Source organism: Sceloporus undulatus, chromosome 2 (assembly GCF_019175285.1).
Source record: "Sceloporus undulatus isolate JIND9_A2432 ecotype Alabama chromosome 2, SceUnd_v1.1, whole genome shotgun sequence".
NCBI lineage: Eukaryota > Metazoa > Chordata > Lepidosauria > Squamata > Phrynosomatidae > Sceloporus > Sceloporus undulatus.
In genome coordinates this window covers 60,455,928-60,473,528 of record NC_056523.1, presented here as the reverse complement: position 1 = coordinate 60,473,528, position 17,601 = coordinate 60,455,928, and the positions used below count along the sequence as shown (strand labels likewise).

The following is a 17,601-nucleotide window of genomic DNA, read 5'->3' as shown; positions in this document are numbered from 1 at the left end:
ACCCTTTCTGAAGAAACATGCCAATAAACCAGGGATAGCTTCTCTTTAGGAGGGCCATTCAGTCCGAAAACGGCTCGAAGCCTCACAACAACAACAATGGCAGTCACTTAGTGTTTTGAGGGCTGGACGTAGGCCTCTGCTGGGGCCCAGGGTTCGAATCTGGCTCTGGCATGGAGACCCAGAGGGCGACCCTGGTCGAGCCACACTCTCTCAGCCCCAGGGCAAGCCCATCCTCTCAGGAAGCTGTGCCAAGAGAACCCCAGCAGGGAGGAGGCCCACTGCCTGAGGGCGGCCAGAGGCAGGAGGGCCTCGAAGGCACTCGGCCGCAGCAACAACCCCAGTGTTGCTGCTGAGGAGGCGGCAGAGGGCCTGACCTCCTGGAGGGGCTGGCGACGGGGCGGGGACGATTCATGGACTCGTTGCTCCAATTGTCATCACAGATAGATGCAACAGCCAGGAGTGCCAGCTATCAGCTTCAGTTGATACACCAGCTGCAACCCTACCTGGAGTCGGGGGACCTAGAAATGGTGGTACATGCGCTGGTAACCTCGTTTTGATTTTTGCAATTTGCTCTACATGGGGCTACCCTTGTGCCTAGTTCGGAAGCTTTAATTGGTGTAAAATATGGCAGCCAGGTTGGTCGTTGGTAAATCCAGACTCAACCACATAACACCTATTTTTAAAATCCCTTCACTGGCTGCCAATCAGCTTTCGGGCGCAGTAGAAGGTGTTGGTTATCACCTTTAAAGCTGTACATGGCTTAGGTCCAGCATACTTGTGGTAATGCTGCCTTCCTTATAATCCACCCTGTGCACACAGGTCCTTTGGGAAGAATTTACTGCAACTGAAGAAAACCAAGTTGGCTGTGGTGTCCCAGAGGATCTTTTCACTGACCACTCCAAAAGTGTGGAATGACCTGTCGGAGGAGATCCGTTATATTACCACCCTTGATGCCTTTAAAAAGGCTGTCAAGATGGATCTCTTCTGGCAGGCCTTCCCAGACTGACCTTCCATTAAAAGATAACCCCACCTGCCCCTAGCTGTTGTACTCCACTTGCCCTTCTTTTAACCATTTTATAACTAATTTTAATCTTGAATTTGTAATTCATTGTTTTAATTTGATGCTGGTGGAGGGTTGGGGATTGTATTATTTTGATTATGTTATGTTTTGTATTTTATTTCCTCTTACTGTAACCTGCCTCGATCCGTAGGGAAAGGCGGGATAAAAATAAATATTATTGTTATTGTTATTATACCACACTGTCTCCCTCTGACACTATACCTTCATTAAATAAGAGCACCACTGGATATGGCAGGGTGGTGGAGGTAAGAACAAAAGTGTGTACAATGAATGACTACTACAATTTAACAATCCCTTTAATAGTTTTATGCCTGTTTTTCAGAATTAAAACAGTTCTGAACATTAAAACAGTTCTGAACATTACATGGATGTAATAAAGTAGAGTATGGTCAATTTTATACCTTAATAAATTTGTTTGCCTTCACGATACCATAAAAACTATTAGGTTTTTTTCTCCAAATCAAACTAAAGATAGCTGTGTCCCTAGAAACCATCACTTAGAAGATTTTTTTAAAATCCTTAAGATGCCCATCAAGCAAAAATGCCACTATAAACTCTATTAATGTGAAACAAGACAGAATCAGTATAACACTGTGGCTCAAACCATGACTATTGGTTTCCAAACCCAGAGGATCTTTCACCAGCACTAGTAAAAGGTGGTACTGTACTCAGAAAATATAATGAATCTTTTTATTCACTCTCACATAATTAATGTAGCTTCAAAAATTTGCAATGAGTATACTGTGTATTTTGGTTGGCCAATAAAGGCATCACAGATGGATTTTTGAATGTAGGTTGAAGTTATCTTTAAAATGATGTGTGAACATTTAAAATAATTTACTGTTTTAAAAGATAAAGATTCAAAGTCAGTATTTGGCAAAGCCATGTTCCTTGTAATCCTACAGCTACAACAAAACGTCCACAAGCTATACAAAAAGCCGTAAAACAGACAGTAAACAGATGCATTTAATTTAATAAAACTGCTTTTCAGTTGCACTGGATCTTATAAAATGGAATTCCCAGGACAACTTCATGGTTCTGCTAACTGGCAGAGCAGTGAATCATACAGACAACACATTCACAACCCGCAGACTCCCCATCAGTCCATCCCCTCAGCAGGTCCAACCTTTCTTGCAAATGTGCATGTCCAGTTGCCTCCTCTTAAAAGGAGGCATTTACCTAAGGGGGGAAAAGATGGATTAAATTTTTGACATTTATCATGACTACTTACACTGGCAATAATCAAATAAACTAGCTCCAGGAGATGATAAGGTCTTAGGAGCATAGTTAAGGAATGAGGTAGAATAGAACATCAAGTCCAGTGTTTAAATATGTATTATTTAACACAACCTATGATATCCATGTGGCCACAAAATAATGGAACAGAAAATTTCTGCACTGGAGGAAACAAAATCTAGAAGTCAGGCAACTCCTGTTTAGGACCAACAAAATACAGATCTATCTCAGTTTATGAAGCCTCTGAGAAAGAAGCTTCTTTTTACAAAGTCTTTTAATGCTTCCTCAGCCTCATTTTCTTCCTTTTCCTTTAGTGGTAGAATTCAAATATATAGCCATGTTAGTCTGTAGAATCGGTATGTAGAGAGATTTTGTAGCACCTCTGAGATTAACTGAAAGAAAGAAGTTGGCAGCATGAGCTTTTGTAGACTTCAGTCTATTTAATTTTCATAGACTTATGTCCAAATGCATCTGAGGAGGTAGACTTAAGCCTATGAAAGCTCATGCTGCCAATGTCTCTCTTACAATTAGTCTCAAATGTGCTACAAGAACTCTCTACATTCATTTTCCTCAGTTTAGCTAGAAGGGTTTTTTTGGCATCAGCACTGTAAGGATGGTGAATGGGGGCTGGAAAAACACAAATATTTGATGTTGGGTTGCAGGAGCATGTGTGCAGTAAACAATGCAATAAAGCTTGAGCAGGAAAAGAGCAAGATTCTGCTCTAGCTGATCCTGTTGTAGCCATGTGTGCCTCCTTACAACAGGCAAGGTAAAGAGCAGCCGTCATTGGAACGGCTTATGAAGGATGCTTGAACAGAAAAACAGACACAAAAGGGCAAAACAGATGACAGGTAAGCCGATCCAGCTTTTTTCTAGGCCAAAAAGCAGCAGCAAAATGCCGCTTCTTTTTGGCCTGGTAAAAGGGCGCCCTTGCCATCACTACGTGACTCTTTCCCATTCTTTTGGTGCAGCATATCTAAATGCTGTGCCAGAGAAACGTGGTGACGCTGCCCACCGTCTGGTCGGGCAGGTGGTGTGACATCACTTTGGCAGTGGAGTCGGGACAAGCAACATGCAGTCACCACACCCCTACTCCATGCCAACGCCGGCCCTTTTCGTCAATCTGTACAAGCCCCAAAGTGACAGCAGATACACTTCATGAACTACCCCCAGCATGTTAAAAAAAAAAAGCAGAGATCTATAAATTTGGCCACCAAAATGGAAATTATTACAAAAATAGAGGCTGATGAAAGAAAAAAAAAAATCATACATGCATTTTGGAAGAAGCTTTGACGTGGTGTCTAGAAGATCCCAAATGTTTTTGTTCACAAATGCAATGCTTGTTTGACCTGGCTGTTTCATTTCATAAGTGCATATTTCTAGTTCTGAATATAAGGTCTGCTGAAATATATTTGAGCTGGTCTTATTTTTTGTAGTGTAGGCACCTATCCCTATTGTTTCTGTTATTTCTGTCTCAGTTAGTATTAATATTTCTGTTAAAGCAGAGATCTATAAAGTACTACAGTTAAAGTAGTAATGCCAAGGTATACCTGTAGTATACAACATGCAGTACAAAGGTCACTGGGTACAAAACAGAAGGGATGGGGGAAAGAAAAGAGTCCAAAAATGTGACTGTGAAGTCTGAACTCAGACAGAGACTGAAGATGGAACAAACATGGCTCTCTTGGCTTTTTTATGTACAGTACTAGGGAAGGATTCTAAGGGCTGATTCAAACTGTATAGATCTGGCATTATGCAAAGTGATTTCTCTAGGAAATGGCTCCAACACTGACGTGTGTTTTAAGACTGTACTTTTGTCTGGTGTTAAATTTTTTTAACTAGATACTAACTGCTTTGGTTCCCTTAAAAAAAGGCTAGACTCATAAATGTTTAATGTAACCCCCCCCCAAAAAAAAGGGGGAAAAAAAGGGGGGGGGACTCACACAGGTGAGAGGTTACTATCCTGTAAATGTGCTTCACCATATTCTCAAAACCAGAAAAGGTAACTTAAGGGCCCATACAGACAGGCCAAAATAAAGCTGCTTCGGGTGACTTTGGAGGTATGGTTTTTAAATGCTGCATGCATCCTAGGAGGCCAGAAGCCATGCCAAAGCCATACTCCAGTCCTAACGACTGCAGCATAGCTTTGGCACAGCTTCTGGCCTCCTAGGATGCATGCATAATTTAAAAAGCATACCTCTAATGTGCCCTGAAGCAGCTTTATTTTGGCCTGTCTGTATGGTTACCAAAATGGAACTTGGAATGGGGAAATGAAAAAAAAAACCTATTAGAAAAGAGCATGCTGACTGGTATCTTGAAAGGAAGATTGCCACAATGCTTTATCAACTAACATATTTTGCTGAAAACTAATACATATTCAGAGGTTTAGGATGCTACAGATCTGGTTTAGATACTCACAGATCTTTTCCCTAATCTGGAAACACATTTTATATACCACAGAGTAGACCTTTCACTTCTTGGGAAATAAATAAGGTGTGAACGTTAAGGGAATGCTCACCAATTCTTTATTTTTGTAGCCACATACGTTCTGACTTTTCCTCGCACTTTGAGTTACCAAAAGAAATAATTTACTATTCCTAAGACAAACTAAATAAGTTTTTTTCAATGAGGCATGTAAGAAGCATGAGATGACATTACCTTCCTCATCCACCTCCAGCCATTGGTGGGGGACTTGGACCTCCACCAAAATGACTTATTCGACCCATTCTACGATGAGGAAATCTTGGAGGTCTTAAAAAAAGAAGATAGATCCAATTAAAACTTCTAATAATTCCATCTCTTAGTCATAAAATGACAACTAGTGAATTCTTTATACTGTTCTAATCAGCTTTCTTAGTGAGTAAACAATAGTATGGCATATTGGTCTTCAGTCAATTATTTAAAAGTGTATCATAAACTCTAAAAGAAATCTAATTAAGTCTTCTGTTTTGATTAACAAAATGCTAAAAAGCACAAAAATCCTCAGATATATTGTTCAAAGAGAAGAATTGCAGTATCCCAAAGAATCATATAATTGCTATTCTAAAAATGGATTCCAGAAATCTATAACCAATGAGAAAGTCTTACTTTTAAGACATGAAAAAAAATTATTCTCAGGATGCATTAAAAGAGTCTTTTTCAACATAACATTTAAATCGACAGAATCATTTTATAACATTTGTTGTTGTTGTGTGCCTTCAAGTCATTTCCAAATTAGGGTGCCCCTATTATGGGGTTTTCTCGGCAAGTTTCTTCAGAGGGAGCTTGCCATTACCTCTGAGGCTGAGAGAGTATGATTTGCCCAAGATCACCCAGTGGGTTTCCAAAGCCAAGCTGAATGGGAAAAACATGTTTGCCAACTAAAAGTCACACTCATTGAACTAAATTTAGAAGATGCTAACAGTTCCAAATCATACACAGAACTTTCATCATGCAGGAAGGCTTCCACAAGTAGGCCCTGCTGAAGCGATCTATCTGCTGTGGAATGAGTGGACATTCCACTCATGTCCACTCATATTTTGCTGAACTCTAAACTGCACAAAACTTAAAATCAATTTTTTTGGGGGAAATCCCAATTTAACTAGAGAAATGTACATAAGTAACTCTCCTAAATTCAAGATACCACTGAACTAGATACAGATTGTAATTAAAGTTTATTTGTATAGGTATTTTTATTTAAATATTATATATGAGAATTCAAGCCCTGCTCTCATTCCACACCATGTGTAAGATCTACATACTGCGATTGGGTTTCAAATATCTTCCATTTGATATAACTACATTTCAACAAAAAGTGAAAACCACACACAGCGGTATGACTTTCTGCTAACACAGCAGGATTTGTCACAATGTGTATCATCTTAATTAAAGTGAAAAGACAGTACCCTCTTCCATCATCATATCTTGAAGAGGATGAAGATGAGTAGCCTCTCCTCAGGTCCGGGTGAACAATGCTCTGGAAACTAAACAAAAAGATTATTGTTTTGTGAAATCCAAAAATACTTTAAAACAAAACAAAACCTCCAAACAGTTCAGCACTGCTACAGTTTTGTAACAATATTCAGCAACATATTAAGTGAGGCTCAAACACAATTCAGCAATCGGATACACTTTTGTTACATGTTTTCAAGTCCTTTCTAATTTATGGCCATCCCAATTTTTTCTTGGCAAGATTTCTTCAGATGGGATTTGCCATTGCCTTCCTCTGAGTATTAAAGAGCGTGACTTGCCTAAGGTTACTGACCAGGTTGTTTTGACTGAGTGGGGATTCGAACTCTGGTTTCCCACTGTCCTAGTCCAAAACTCAAACCATTGCACTACACTGGCTCTCCAGTTAACTGTAAAAACATGTTTCTTTGAAATATTTTCCCCTTTACTTGTGAATTAAGTATTTTTAAAAAGTCAGTCAACTTTTTTTGCACAATTATATATTGAACAAAAAACATTTATGCTTTAAAAATAACTTATTCTAAGTACCACATGTATTCCATAACTTGGATATTATAGTTGGTCTAGATCCAGAGGATCTAAGCCCTTTCTTGTCCACTCTGAATGGATATTGTTCAATTTGTGTAGCCCAGGGAGGTGGGCAGGATTCTTCAAGAGGTGAGGGACACAACAGGTGTCCTTGTCTTAAAAAGGCTGGAGGACAAGCTGGTGGCATGGGTAAAGGAAGTAGCCAATGCTTCTTTGCAACAAAAAAAGAGTCCCAACATGCATAAGGGAGGCAATTCTAAGTCCTCTGTTAAAAATGGACTTTCTGAATCCCACCAAACTGTTATGTGCCTGCAAGTCAACCTTGACCTATGTCAACCGTACCATAGAATGCTCATGGCAAGGTTTTATTCAGAGGTGGTTTCCCATTGGTTTTCTGCAAGGCAGAAACTGTGACTTACCCAAGGTCACCCAATGGATTTTCATGGCTGAGCAGGGATTTGAACCAACTCAAACTATCACATCATGCCAGTTCTGTGAATCCCACCACAGTGAATAATTATCATCCAGTCTTGAATATTCTGTTACTAGGCAAGATACTGGGGAGTCTGCTAAATTTCAGGCATTTCTGCTTGAGAAATATTATTTAGATCTATTTAATCTCATATTTATCTCAGCATTTCTGGGCAAGCCACCCTTACATATAAGCTTGAATGAATACAGAATGTTACTAAATGATATCCTCAGTTTCCCACTTTTGTAGACATCTTAAGTACCTCTTAGGAGGCTTACTGTCTGTCTATCTGTTTATTTTAAGCAAGTCTTATTTTTTTTCTGGCTTGTAGAATATTGTCAGCCCTTGATTGTTAGGAAAGCAGATTAAAGGTTATCTCATTAAATATTCACTGATTTTCATAATGAAAGGTTTAGGTGTTAGCTTCATTATACCCCATGGGAATTTTGCCCATATTTTTAATTGACTGTTAGCTACATCCTATTATATATAGGTATACCTCATTTAACAAAGTAGATAAGTTCCTGAGAATTATGTCTTTTGGCGGCAACCTTCTAGAGACCCCTTGAAAGCCTCTCTTAAAATGCGTTCAGGAATTTTTTTTTGAAAAAAAAAATATTCACTAGCTTCCACTTCTCTTATGATTTCTATTTTTGTGGCCAAACATTTAAATGTATGTTTTTTAACATGCTGGGGGTAGCTGGAGAAGCAGGGTTATATGTTTTCCCTTTTCATCTGATTTGCTGCTCACATATGCTCAGTAAGGGATTCTGGAGGGAGGTGCTACTTATCTGTTGGAGGCAGGCACACTTGGGCTGCATTTGCACTGCAAAAAGAATCCAGTTTGACACCGCTTTAACTGCTATGGCTCTAATCTATGGAATCCTGGAATTTGTAGTTTGTTGTGGCACCAGAGCTCTCTAACAGAAGAGGCTCAAAGTCTGATAAAACTGCAATTCCTATAATGTTACAGCATTGAACCAGGGTTGATAAAGGGGTGTCAAACCAGATTATCTCTGCAGTGTGGATACAGCCAAAGAATCCAATTCTTCCCCAGCTCATGTTTTAGTGCATTGTTTAATGCAGATAGGCTGTTTTTCTCCAACCTTTCTTGACCATCTTTCCAATGCCAAGGATGCTAAAAAATCTTCTAACTAGAAAGAGGAGCAGGAGAAAAAGTGGGTAGGCATAATGAGATTTGTCTAAAATTGAGCTTCTCTTCTGTTAGAGGCTTTGTTAACTGAGTTGTGCCTGTACATACATGTATTTACTTTTCCAATCATAGGGGCACAGGTGGCTCTTAGGGAAAGCAATGCAAATAAGGTGTACAATTAAGATAACAATTCTACTTACAACATAACTACAAAGTCTGCTATTCCCCAAAAGAAGTCAGTTATAGATGATAAACTCCATGGAGCCCGGCTCCGGCTATCCAATACTTGTCCTATGACACAGGGAAAAAAACATAAATAGCATCGCAAAACAGTAAGTGTGCATAATTATGAATGAGAAAATACTGTTATTGCATATATATTATACAAGCTAAAGCATAGCTCTAAATCCAGTGATTACTTCCAACTCAAGCAGACCCATAAATCAATGGAATTTACATAAGGGCAGACTTAGTAAATTGTCTTTGATCAAAAGGTCTACTGTAGTTGGGATTAGCAACTAGATTCAGACCTAGGGCCTTTCCCATGACTATTATGCAAGACTGTATTGTCAAAGAAATGTCATATCAAGAAAAAAAATATAAATGGCATTTGGAATAAGAGTTCAGGATTTAAAGAACTACTTTACACACAATCAAGAGCTTGGACATATCAGGTTTTGGCTTGAAAAGAAAACCACCATGCTGTGAATCACAATCTGCTCCTGAAGAGCCAATATCAGAAGTGGCTTGCCATATAGCATATGCACCTGCTGTTTGAAAAACAGTTTCTATTCTGTTAGGGTACACAGAAATACAGTTGGCCCTCTGAATCCTCAGATTCTGCCATCCACTAGATACATATATCCAAAAAAGCAAACCTTATTTTTGCCATTTTATATAAAGGACACCATTTTATTGCACCGCTGTATATAATGGGACTTGAGAATCTACAGATTTTGGTGTCCACAGGGGATCATGGAATCAAGCCGCAGCAAATACCAAGGGCCTACTGTAGTTGTGTAGCACTTGGGATCCAGGGCAGAAAAAAATTCTTGCTATTTTGTGTGTGTGTGTGTGTGTGCGTGTGTATTTCCTTGGTATTATTTCTTGGTGACTGCATTTCTCTCACTTTAAAATGTTGAAATTCATTTATGAATTTCCAATTTTTTTCAGACCTGAAAATGTACTTCAAATATCTATTTAAATACATAACAGAATATACCTCCTGGAAACAATATTGTTTTGCTCTCTAACACTGCTGATTTCACATTATAATTGCCATGCTGCTGTTGTTGGTTCCAATAGTGCATGGCAAACCTGTAGGTTAGATTGGTCTCATATAGATGTGAAGCATCCAGCATCTTGATTTAATGCTTCTGATGCTTGTAAAATCTTTTACCGATCTATTAAATGATATTTCAACTGACTGGATTATGGTTGGGCTCCACACATGTCTTATCTGATTCTACTATTTAAATGTACAGTTTTGTTGTAGTAATTCAAGTAATTTCTACTTATGGAAATTTTATAAAGGGTTTTCTTAGCAAGACTTGGTTCAGAAGGAGTTTGCCTTTGCCTTTGTCTGAAGTTGAGAGAGTGTGACTTGCTCAAGGCACCTACTGCATTTTCATAGCTGAATGGGGATTCAAACCCTGGTCTCAGGAATGGTAGTCTGATGCTTAAGCCACTGTACCACACTGGCTCTCAAGCAAAGTGTGCCCAGGATAGCTGCCGTAGGCTGCATCCACACTGCAGAAATAATCCTGTTGGACACCACTTTAACTGTCATGGCTCAATGCTATGACATTCTGGGAAGTGTCATTTGTTGCGGGACCAGAGCTCTGCTTTGACAGAGAAGGCTAAATGTCTCCCAAAACTGCAATTCCCACAATTTCATAGCATTGAACCATGGTAAAGTGGTGTCAAACTAGATTATTTCTGCAGTGTGGATGCAGCCCTAGTCCCTATGCTACTGTACTTTCTGCTACTACAAACAAATACACTAACAGGAATGAGAAAGATGTGACTCTCTAGATGGTGTTGAACTGCAACTCCTTGCATTCCTCACCACTGACTGCACTGGCTAGGATTAGTCCAACAGCTTCTGGAAAACTTCATTGTTGTGTGCCTTCAAGTAGTTTTTGACTAATGGCAATCCTCAGGCAAACCTATCATGGGGCTTTCTTGGCAACTTTCTTCAGAGGGAGCTTGCCATTGCCTTTCTGTGAGGCTGAGAGTATGTGACTTGCCCAAGGTCACCCAATGGGTTTCCATGACTGAGCTGGAATCGAACCCTGGTCTCTAGAGTCACAGTCCAATGCTCAAACCACTACACGTGCGTGATCCCTCCTGCTGTATTAAAAGAACCAAGCAGAATTGTGAACGACAGATGCCACCAATCTAATCTACCTACAATAAGCATTTAATTTCTCAGCTCTTCCAATGCTGATGAAACAACAGAGAGAAGGAGCCTGGCTACACTAGGAAGTGCCAAAAAACAGATTCCAGCTATTAGCTGCCACCCACGCCACAAAAGACATTAATGAAAAACACAGCTTTCTTTTAGAGGTGGTAAATTAATGGCCATGTGAGACAAGTCACAATTCAGAATCACAGAGGGGAACTGCACTGGGACTGAGAGTGAGATAATTGCAGCCCAGAAAAGTGACACGCATTAGACAAACAGATTAAGGCAACAACAACCACGTACTCGGAAGTAGCAGCAGGGCTGCTGCTTCATCCAAAGATCAGCAGGACTTACAAGCAAATGTTTACAGGGTTACAGCCTTACAGCAATGTGTAGCATAGGAGGCAGAGAGTTGAGCATCAAGGGATCTAAAGATGCCAATACACCTGAAGAAAAGACTAAAGGTGCACCTACACAGTAGAAATAATGCAGTTTGACCCCACTTAGGCTGCCATGGCTCCATCCTACATAATACCATGATTAATAGTTTTCTACAAGCACTCTTTGGCAGAAATCTTTGGCAGAACAAGCTGAAGATCTTGTAAAACTACAAATCCTAGGATCCCATAGGAGGGAGCTACAGAACTTAAGGCGGCATCAAATGGCATTATTTCTACAGTATAGATGCACCCTAGGAGCTAGTGTGGTGTAGTAGTTTGAGTGTTGGACTCTGGAGACCAGGGTTTTATTCCCTGCTTGGCCATGAAACCCATTGGATGACCTTGGTAGAGTCGCACTCTCTCAGCCTCAGGAGAAGGCAATGGCAAACCTCTTCTGAACAAATCTTGCTAAGAAAATCCCATGACAGGTTTACCTTAGGGTACCATAAGTTGGAAATGACCTGAAAGCACACAACAACAACAGATGCACCCTGAAGTAGGAAGGCAGAGAAATGTCTGAGACAAAACCATTAGCTCTCATCTAAAAGGAAAACACTGTGAAAACTGCATTGACCACAAGCTGCATCTTGATACAGAGTTTCCATTAACTAGGAACTGCACTTACAAATGGTTCTCCCTTTCCCATATCTGTAAGCATCAATAAGCAAGAGAAGCCAGTTGCGAAAACAGTTTCAAAACTGGTAGCTGAAATTGATTTAATTATAGGGTAGGTGCCTCCCCATGAGCCAGCCTGATGGAGTAGTTTGAACATTTGACTACAAGTCTATACAGACCAGGGTTCGAATCCCCGCTCGGCCACAGAAACCCACTGGTGACTTTTGGAAAGTCACACACTCTCAGCCTCTGAGGAAGGCAAAGGCAAACTCTTTGTAAACAAACCTTGCCAGAAAAACCCTGTAATAGGGTTGCCATAAGTTGGAAATGAAACAAAAAACCCCCTCCTTGCCCTCATCTGAGTGTATGTGTGTTGTGTATCTTCAAGTCTTTTCCAACTTATGGCAATCCTAAGGTGAACCTATCCTGGGGTTTTCTTGGCAAGGTTTGTTCAGAGGAGCTTTGCCATTGCCTTTCTCTGAGGCTGAGAGTGTTTGACTTGCCCTTTAGTTCACCTGTCATACAAATCAAGTGATTCCCCCTCAACCTTTCCTTGCAGCCGGAGGATCCAAACCTTCTTTATTCATCATGCTGGTAGGCATCCATGGCTGCTGCTTTTCCAGACTGATCATGATACAAAAGTGTGGTGAAACCCTTTCACAACACAAACAGGGATATCTTTACAAAACAGGGATGTCTTTACTGGGGCCAACTAAGGGGCCGAACAGACATGCTAAAATAAACAGGTTCGGGTCACTTTGGAGGTATGTTGTTTAAACGACACATACATCATAAGAGGCAAGAAGCTGCACCAAAGCTGTGCTCCAGTCCTTAGGACTGGAGTTTAGCTTTGGAACAGCTTCCGGCCTCTCAGGACGCATGCATCATTTAGACAGCATACCTCCAAAGTGATCCGAAGTAGCTTTATTGTGGCCTGTCTGTTTGGGTCCTAAATGCACAAAACGCATAATGTAAGCTTCCAAAGCTGCACTGGCTCCTTCAACAGGCAAAGAAATTAAAGATCATATGAAAAAAAGGGACAATGTTGGAGTCATAAGCCTACATTGTGTCTCTGTCACCTGTTAAGATGGTCCAGACTAGGGATCTCAATGGAGGCCAGTGTGCCATAGTGGTTTGAGTGTTGAACTATATCCAGAGAGCAGGGTTCGAATCCTGGCTGGGTGATGGGAATCCACCAGATGACCTTCAGCAAGTCACACTCTCTCAGCCTCAGAGAATGGCAAGAGCAAACCCCCTCTGAAACAGGGTGACCAGACAGCCTCCTTTTCCAGGACCTTTCCTCCATTTCAGCCTTCTGTCCAAGAAGAATGTCAAAATGTCCTCCATACTGAGCATGACTAAGGAAACGTGGGTTGATATTTATATTAGGGTGGGGTTTTTTTTACCTTTTATTTTGTTATATTTTGCATTTTCCCCCTTAAATGCCCTACATTTTGCAGTGCCTCGGTTCTCATTTGCACTTGGGACATCTGGTCACCCTGCCTCTGAAGAAGCTTGCCAATAAAACCCTATGATAGGTTCTCTTTAGGGTGGACATTAAGTCAGAAACGACCTGAAGGCACACAAGAACATCATCATCATCAACAACAATAACCAGATGCATTTTGAGGAAGTAGACTGAAGTCTAGGAAAGCTCATGTTGCCAACATCTTTAGTTAGTCTCGAAGGTGCTACAAGATCTCTCTTAATAATAATAATAATGACAATAATAAAAAATACCAAAACCTTCTGAGGAAGTAGACTGAAGTCTACAAAAGTTCATGCTTCCAACTTCTCTCTGTAGTTAGTTTCAAAGGTGCTTCAAGATCTCTCTCCAAACAGCCATTCTGGGCACTGAGACCCAATGGCTCTCGGATTCTAGAGACCAGGGTTCGAGTCACACTCTCTCAGCCTCCTCAGAGGAAGGCAGTGGCAAACCCTTTCTGAAGAAACGTGCCAATAAAACCCAGGGATAGCTTCTCTTTAGGGAGGCCATTCAGTCAGAAACGGCTTGAAGCCTCACAACAACAACAATGGCAGTCACTTAGTGTTTTGAGGGCTGGACGTAGGCCTCTGCTGGGGCCCAGGGTTCGAATCCTGGCTCTGGCATGGAGACCCAGAGGGCGACCCTGGGCGAGCCACACTCTCTCAGCCCCAGGGCAAGCCCCATCCATCCTCAGGAAGCCTTGCCAGCAGAGGAGGAGGCCCACTGCCTGAGGGCGGCCAGAGGCCAGGAGGGCCTCGAAGGCACTCGGCAGCAGCAACAAGGGCCCCCAGTGCAGGCAGGAAAAGAGCGAGGCCCCCCACTCGCCCCCCAATTAAGCCAAACCCTGGGGCCTCTCACCATTCGAGATGTAAACCATGGCTCCCGCCCTCCGCTGCGCCACTGACTTCCCTTCCTGCGTTCGGAGCCCCCGCCTCTCCTTCACCGAGGAAGCCAGAGCTGGGAAGACGCCATTGGCTGAGCGCTCCTAGGTGGCATTGTGACGTCGCCGCGTCCGCGTTCCATCAAGAACGTTCGCCACCCAACGTTCGGAGGCGCTGCAGGGAAGAGAGAAAGGCTGCATGCACACTGGAGAAATAACCCGGTTTGGCACCGCTTTAACTCTTTTTCTGACTCAAGGCTATGGAATTCTGGGAGTTGGAATTCCAACTCCCAGAATTCCATAGCAAAGAGCCAGACGACAAGTTAAAGCGGTGCCAAACCGGGTTATTTCTCCAGTGTGCATACAGCCTAAACATCTCTGTTTGGGCAGTCGGGTGCCCATTGCACAAATCAAAGACGTGCATGGTTTACATTATGGCCTTTTTCCCATAATGTGGTTTATATCAGTGGTTCCCAAACCTTGGTCCTCCAAGGTTTTGTACTTCATCTCCCAGAATCCCCATCCAACTTGGCCCAAAGTCAGGAATTGTGGGAGCTGAAGTCCAAGATGTATGGAGGACCTAAGTTTGGGAACCACTGGTTTATATTATGGTTTATATCCTGACTGTTTATGATTTATATTGTGGTTTATATTATGCAATGGTTTGTATGATGACTGTTGCTGCTGTTGTTGTTGTGTGCCTTCAAGTCCTTTCCAATCTTTCCAAACTCATCCTGGGATTTCTTGGCATGTTTCTTCAGAGGGGGCTTGCCATTGTCCATCCTCTGAGGTTGAGAGAGTGTGGCTTGCTGAAGGTTACCCAGTGGGTTTCTATGGCCGAGCCAGGATTCGAATCCTGGCCTCCAGAGTCGTAGTCCAGCACTCAAACCACTACACCATGCTGGCTCTCTAAATGCCATAAAACAGTGGTTCTCAGCTTTTTCTACGGAAATGTTTGGTTAACATTTGCACCTTTTACTATGGTAATATCACATTTCATAGAATCATAGAGTTGGAAGAGACCACAGGGGCCATCCAGTCCAACCCCCTGCCATGCAGGAAATCACAATCAAAGCATCCCCGGCAGATGGCCATCCAGCCTCTGCTTGAAGACCTCCAAGGAAGGAGACTCTACTGCACTCTGAGGAAATCTGTTCCACTGTCGAACAGTGAACATTTGAAGATGAAGAGGGATAATTGCTCATTTTTGGACCACAAACTGAACCACATATATACAGATGGACAGTACATGTGAATACAGTGGGACCTTGGTATCCACTGGGGTTTGGTCCCAGGACCCTCCCGTGGATACCAGAATCCGTGGATGCTCAAGTCCCATTAAACATAATGGCATAGTAAAATGGTGCCCCTTATAGAAAATGGCCAAATTTTCTAGGTTTGCTTATTGGAATTTATTTATTTATTTATATTATTTTTCAAGCTGTGGATGGCTGAATCCTCAGATAAGGAATCCGTGGATACAGAATCAAAGGGGCCATTCAGACTACCTTTTACCCCGGTTCAGAAACCGGACTGAAAGCGGGAAGTTCATATTGGCGCTGGTTCTTTTACACTCAAATTTGAGCTTTGCACACCCATTCAGGGGCAAATGCCTCTTGGCGCGGGTCTTTTGAAAGCGGAGTTTTAACTGTATCTTTTGAGAAAAACCGGATGCCGGCGAATGTGAACTTGTCCCTGGTCATGATTGGGTCAAGTTCAGGGGAGGGATTTAGGGCAGAGGGAGGGCAGAGGGCGGAACATGCCTCCTCTCTCACAGACAGCTTTCTCTCTCACTCTCACTCTCTTTTGTAATTTTATTTTTGACAGATTATGTGAATGCTTTTTCTACAGGTGGATACATATTGATAGAATGTTTCTGCTTGTGCTACATTTCCCTTTCATTTGTTCGCTGCCGGCACAGCACCTCACTTTGCAAGTGGCATTTTTAAAAAAATTATTTTGTGTGTGTGTGTGTGTGTGACAAAATATATAAATATGTTTCCTTTTAAATTTGGCAAATTATGTGCGAATGCTTTTGCCACATATATATGTGTGTGTGTGTGTGTGTGTGTGTGTGTGTGTGTAAGACATTCTGGCAATTGGAGGGAAAGCAAAGAGGATGCAGAGATGTCAATCTGAGGTGAGTTATTATTATTATTATTACTATTATTGTGACGGGAAGAGGATGGCATGGTGGGGAGGCAAGGGCTTCGGAAGTGGCATTGGGCTTGAAGGGAAGAGGTTCCAAAGAGGAGAAAATGCTGGGCTGGAAGTGAAATGCTGGCCCTTGTGGTCTCTCCAACTCTATGGCGCGTTACAGACTGCCCGTTTGGGGCAGCCTCTGGGGCCCCGATCTGCCACTTTCCAGGCCGCGGGGAAGCGGCAAAAAGCCGCTTCCCCGTACCCTGGAAAGGGTTGTCCTCGGGGCTTCAAGCCCCAAGGACACCTGGTGGTGGCGGGGAGGAGGAGAAAGGAGCTCCTTCTGGGGCCGCAGAAAGGGCACCCTAGGCACCCTCATGCAGCCCCACTACATCACAACCGCACCGCCCCGTTTAGAGGTGGCGCGGTCGTGACGTAGTCATGGCGGCACCCGTGTGCATAGGGTGCCGCCATTTTGTACGGACTCGGTCCGTACTAGGGTTAGGGGCGTCAAGAAGTGACGCCCCTTCCTAACCCTAGTACGGACCCAGTCCGTACTTTTATGCCCGTTTGTAACGGGCCTATGTTTCTATAGTCCCCATTCCCACTCGCTCATTTGCCCTGGATAGAACTGGGCAGATTGCCCCCCAACAAGATGGGTACTCATTTTAGCGACCTCAGAAGGATGCAAGCCTGAGTCAAGCTTGAGCACTTTTCCTGGTATTGAACTCCCAGCCTTATGGTATTTTGGGGTGCCCCAGATCTTGTCACTGTTTTGTGAAGACTCAAATTACAGTGGTGCCTCGGGTTACGAAATTAATTCGTAACGCGGCCGCTTTCGTAACCCGAAAAGCCTTCGTAAGCCGAATTGCCATAGGCGCTAATGGGGAAAAGCCGCGATTCCGTGCGAAAAAGCCGGAAAAAGCACCAAAAGTTTTTTCGTAACCCGAAAAAACATTCGTAACCCGAAACAATAATTCCCTATGGGATTTTTTCGTATCCCGAAAATTTCGTAACCTGGGTATTTCGTATCCCGAGGTACCACTGTAGTCAGTTTCATCTTCGAGGATATCAAAACAATCCATCACTTCGGAAGCCCTGTTTTGGTCCTTCCTAAGGGTTATTGAGTATTTGTTTCTCATGAAATCACCTTATCCTGGGGCTAGTTTTAAGGTATAACTATGACTGGGAAAGCCTTGTCTCTTTGCCACAGTTG

At 42.4% G+C, this 17,601-nt stretch overlaps 2 protein-coding genes across 3 annotated transcripts in view; both read right to left on the bottom strand.

The window, feature by feature from the left end:
* ACTR8 (actin related protein 8) overlaps positions 1-408 on the bottom strand; it is a 27,505-nt gene extending 27,097 nt beyond the window's left edge. The window contains exon 1 of the mRNA XM_042454058.1: positions 375-408. The gene's annotated coding sequence lies outside the window, so the exon portion shown is untranslated. The remainder of the gene's footprint in view (positions 1-374) is intronic.
* Positions 409-4,971: 4,563 nt separating this feature from the next.
* Positions 4,972-14,366, bottom strand: SELENOK (selenoprotein K). 2 transcript variants are annotated; one of them, XM_042454701.1, is made up of 4 exons: positions 14,225-14,366; positions 8,619-8,709; positions 6,202-6,279; positions 4,972-5,068 (listed from the first exon to the last, which is right to left on the bottom strand). In XM_042454701.1, the coding sequence occupies exons 1-4, from the start codon at positions 14,241-14,243 to the stop codon at positions 4,972-4,974; spliced, it is 285 nt and encodes a 94-aa protein (XP_042310635.1). In that variant the 5' UTR covers positions 14,244-14,366. The 2 variants fall into 2 exon arrangements, with proteins under 2 accessions (XP_042310635.1, XP_042310636.1); XM_042454702.1 differs by having other exon boundaries at positions 4,981-5,068.
* Between the last annotated feature and the right edge of the window lie 3,235 nt (positions 14,367-17,601).

Coding starts and splice junctions, on each gene's coding strand:
- SELENOK (XM_042454702.1), bottom strand. Junction 6,280..8,618: donor GCAGACTTTGTAGTTATGTT/GTAAGTAGAATT, acceptor CTTTTTGTTTAG/TTTCCAGAGCATTGTTCACC. Junction 5,069..6,201: donor AGATATGATGATGGAAGAGG/GTACTGTCTTTT, acceptor TCTTTTTTTAAG/ACCTCCAAGATTTCCTCATC.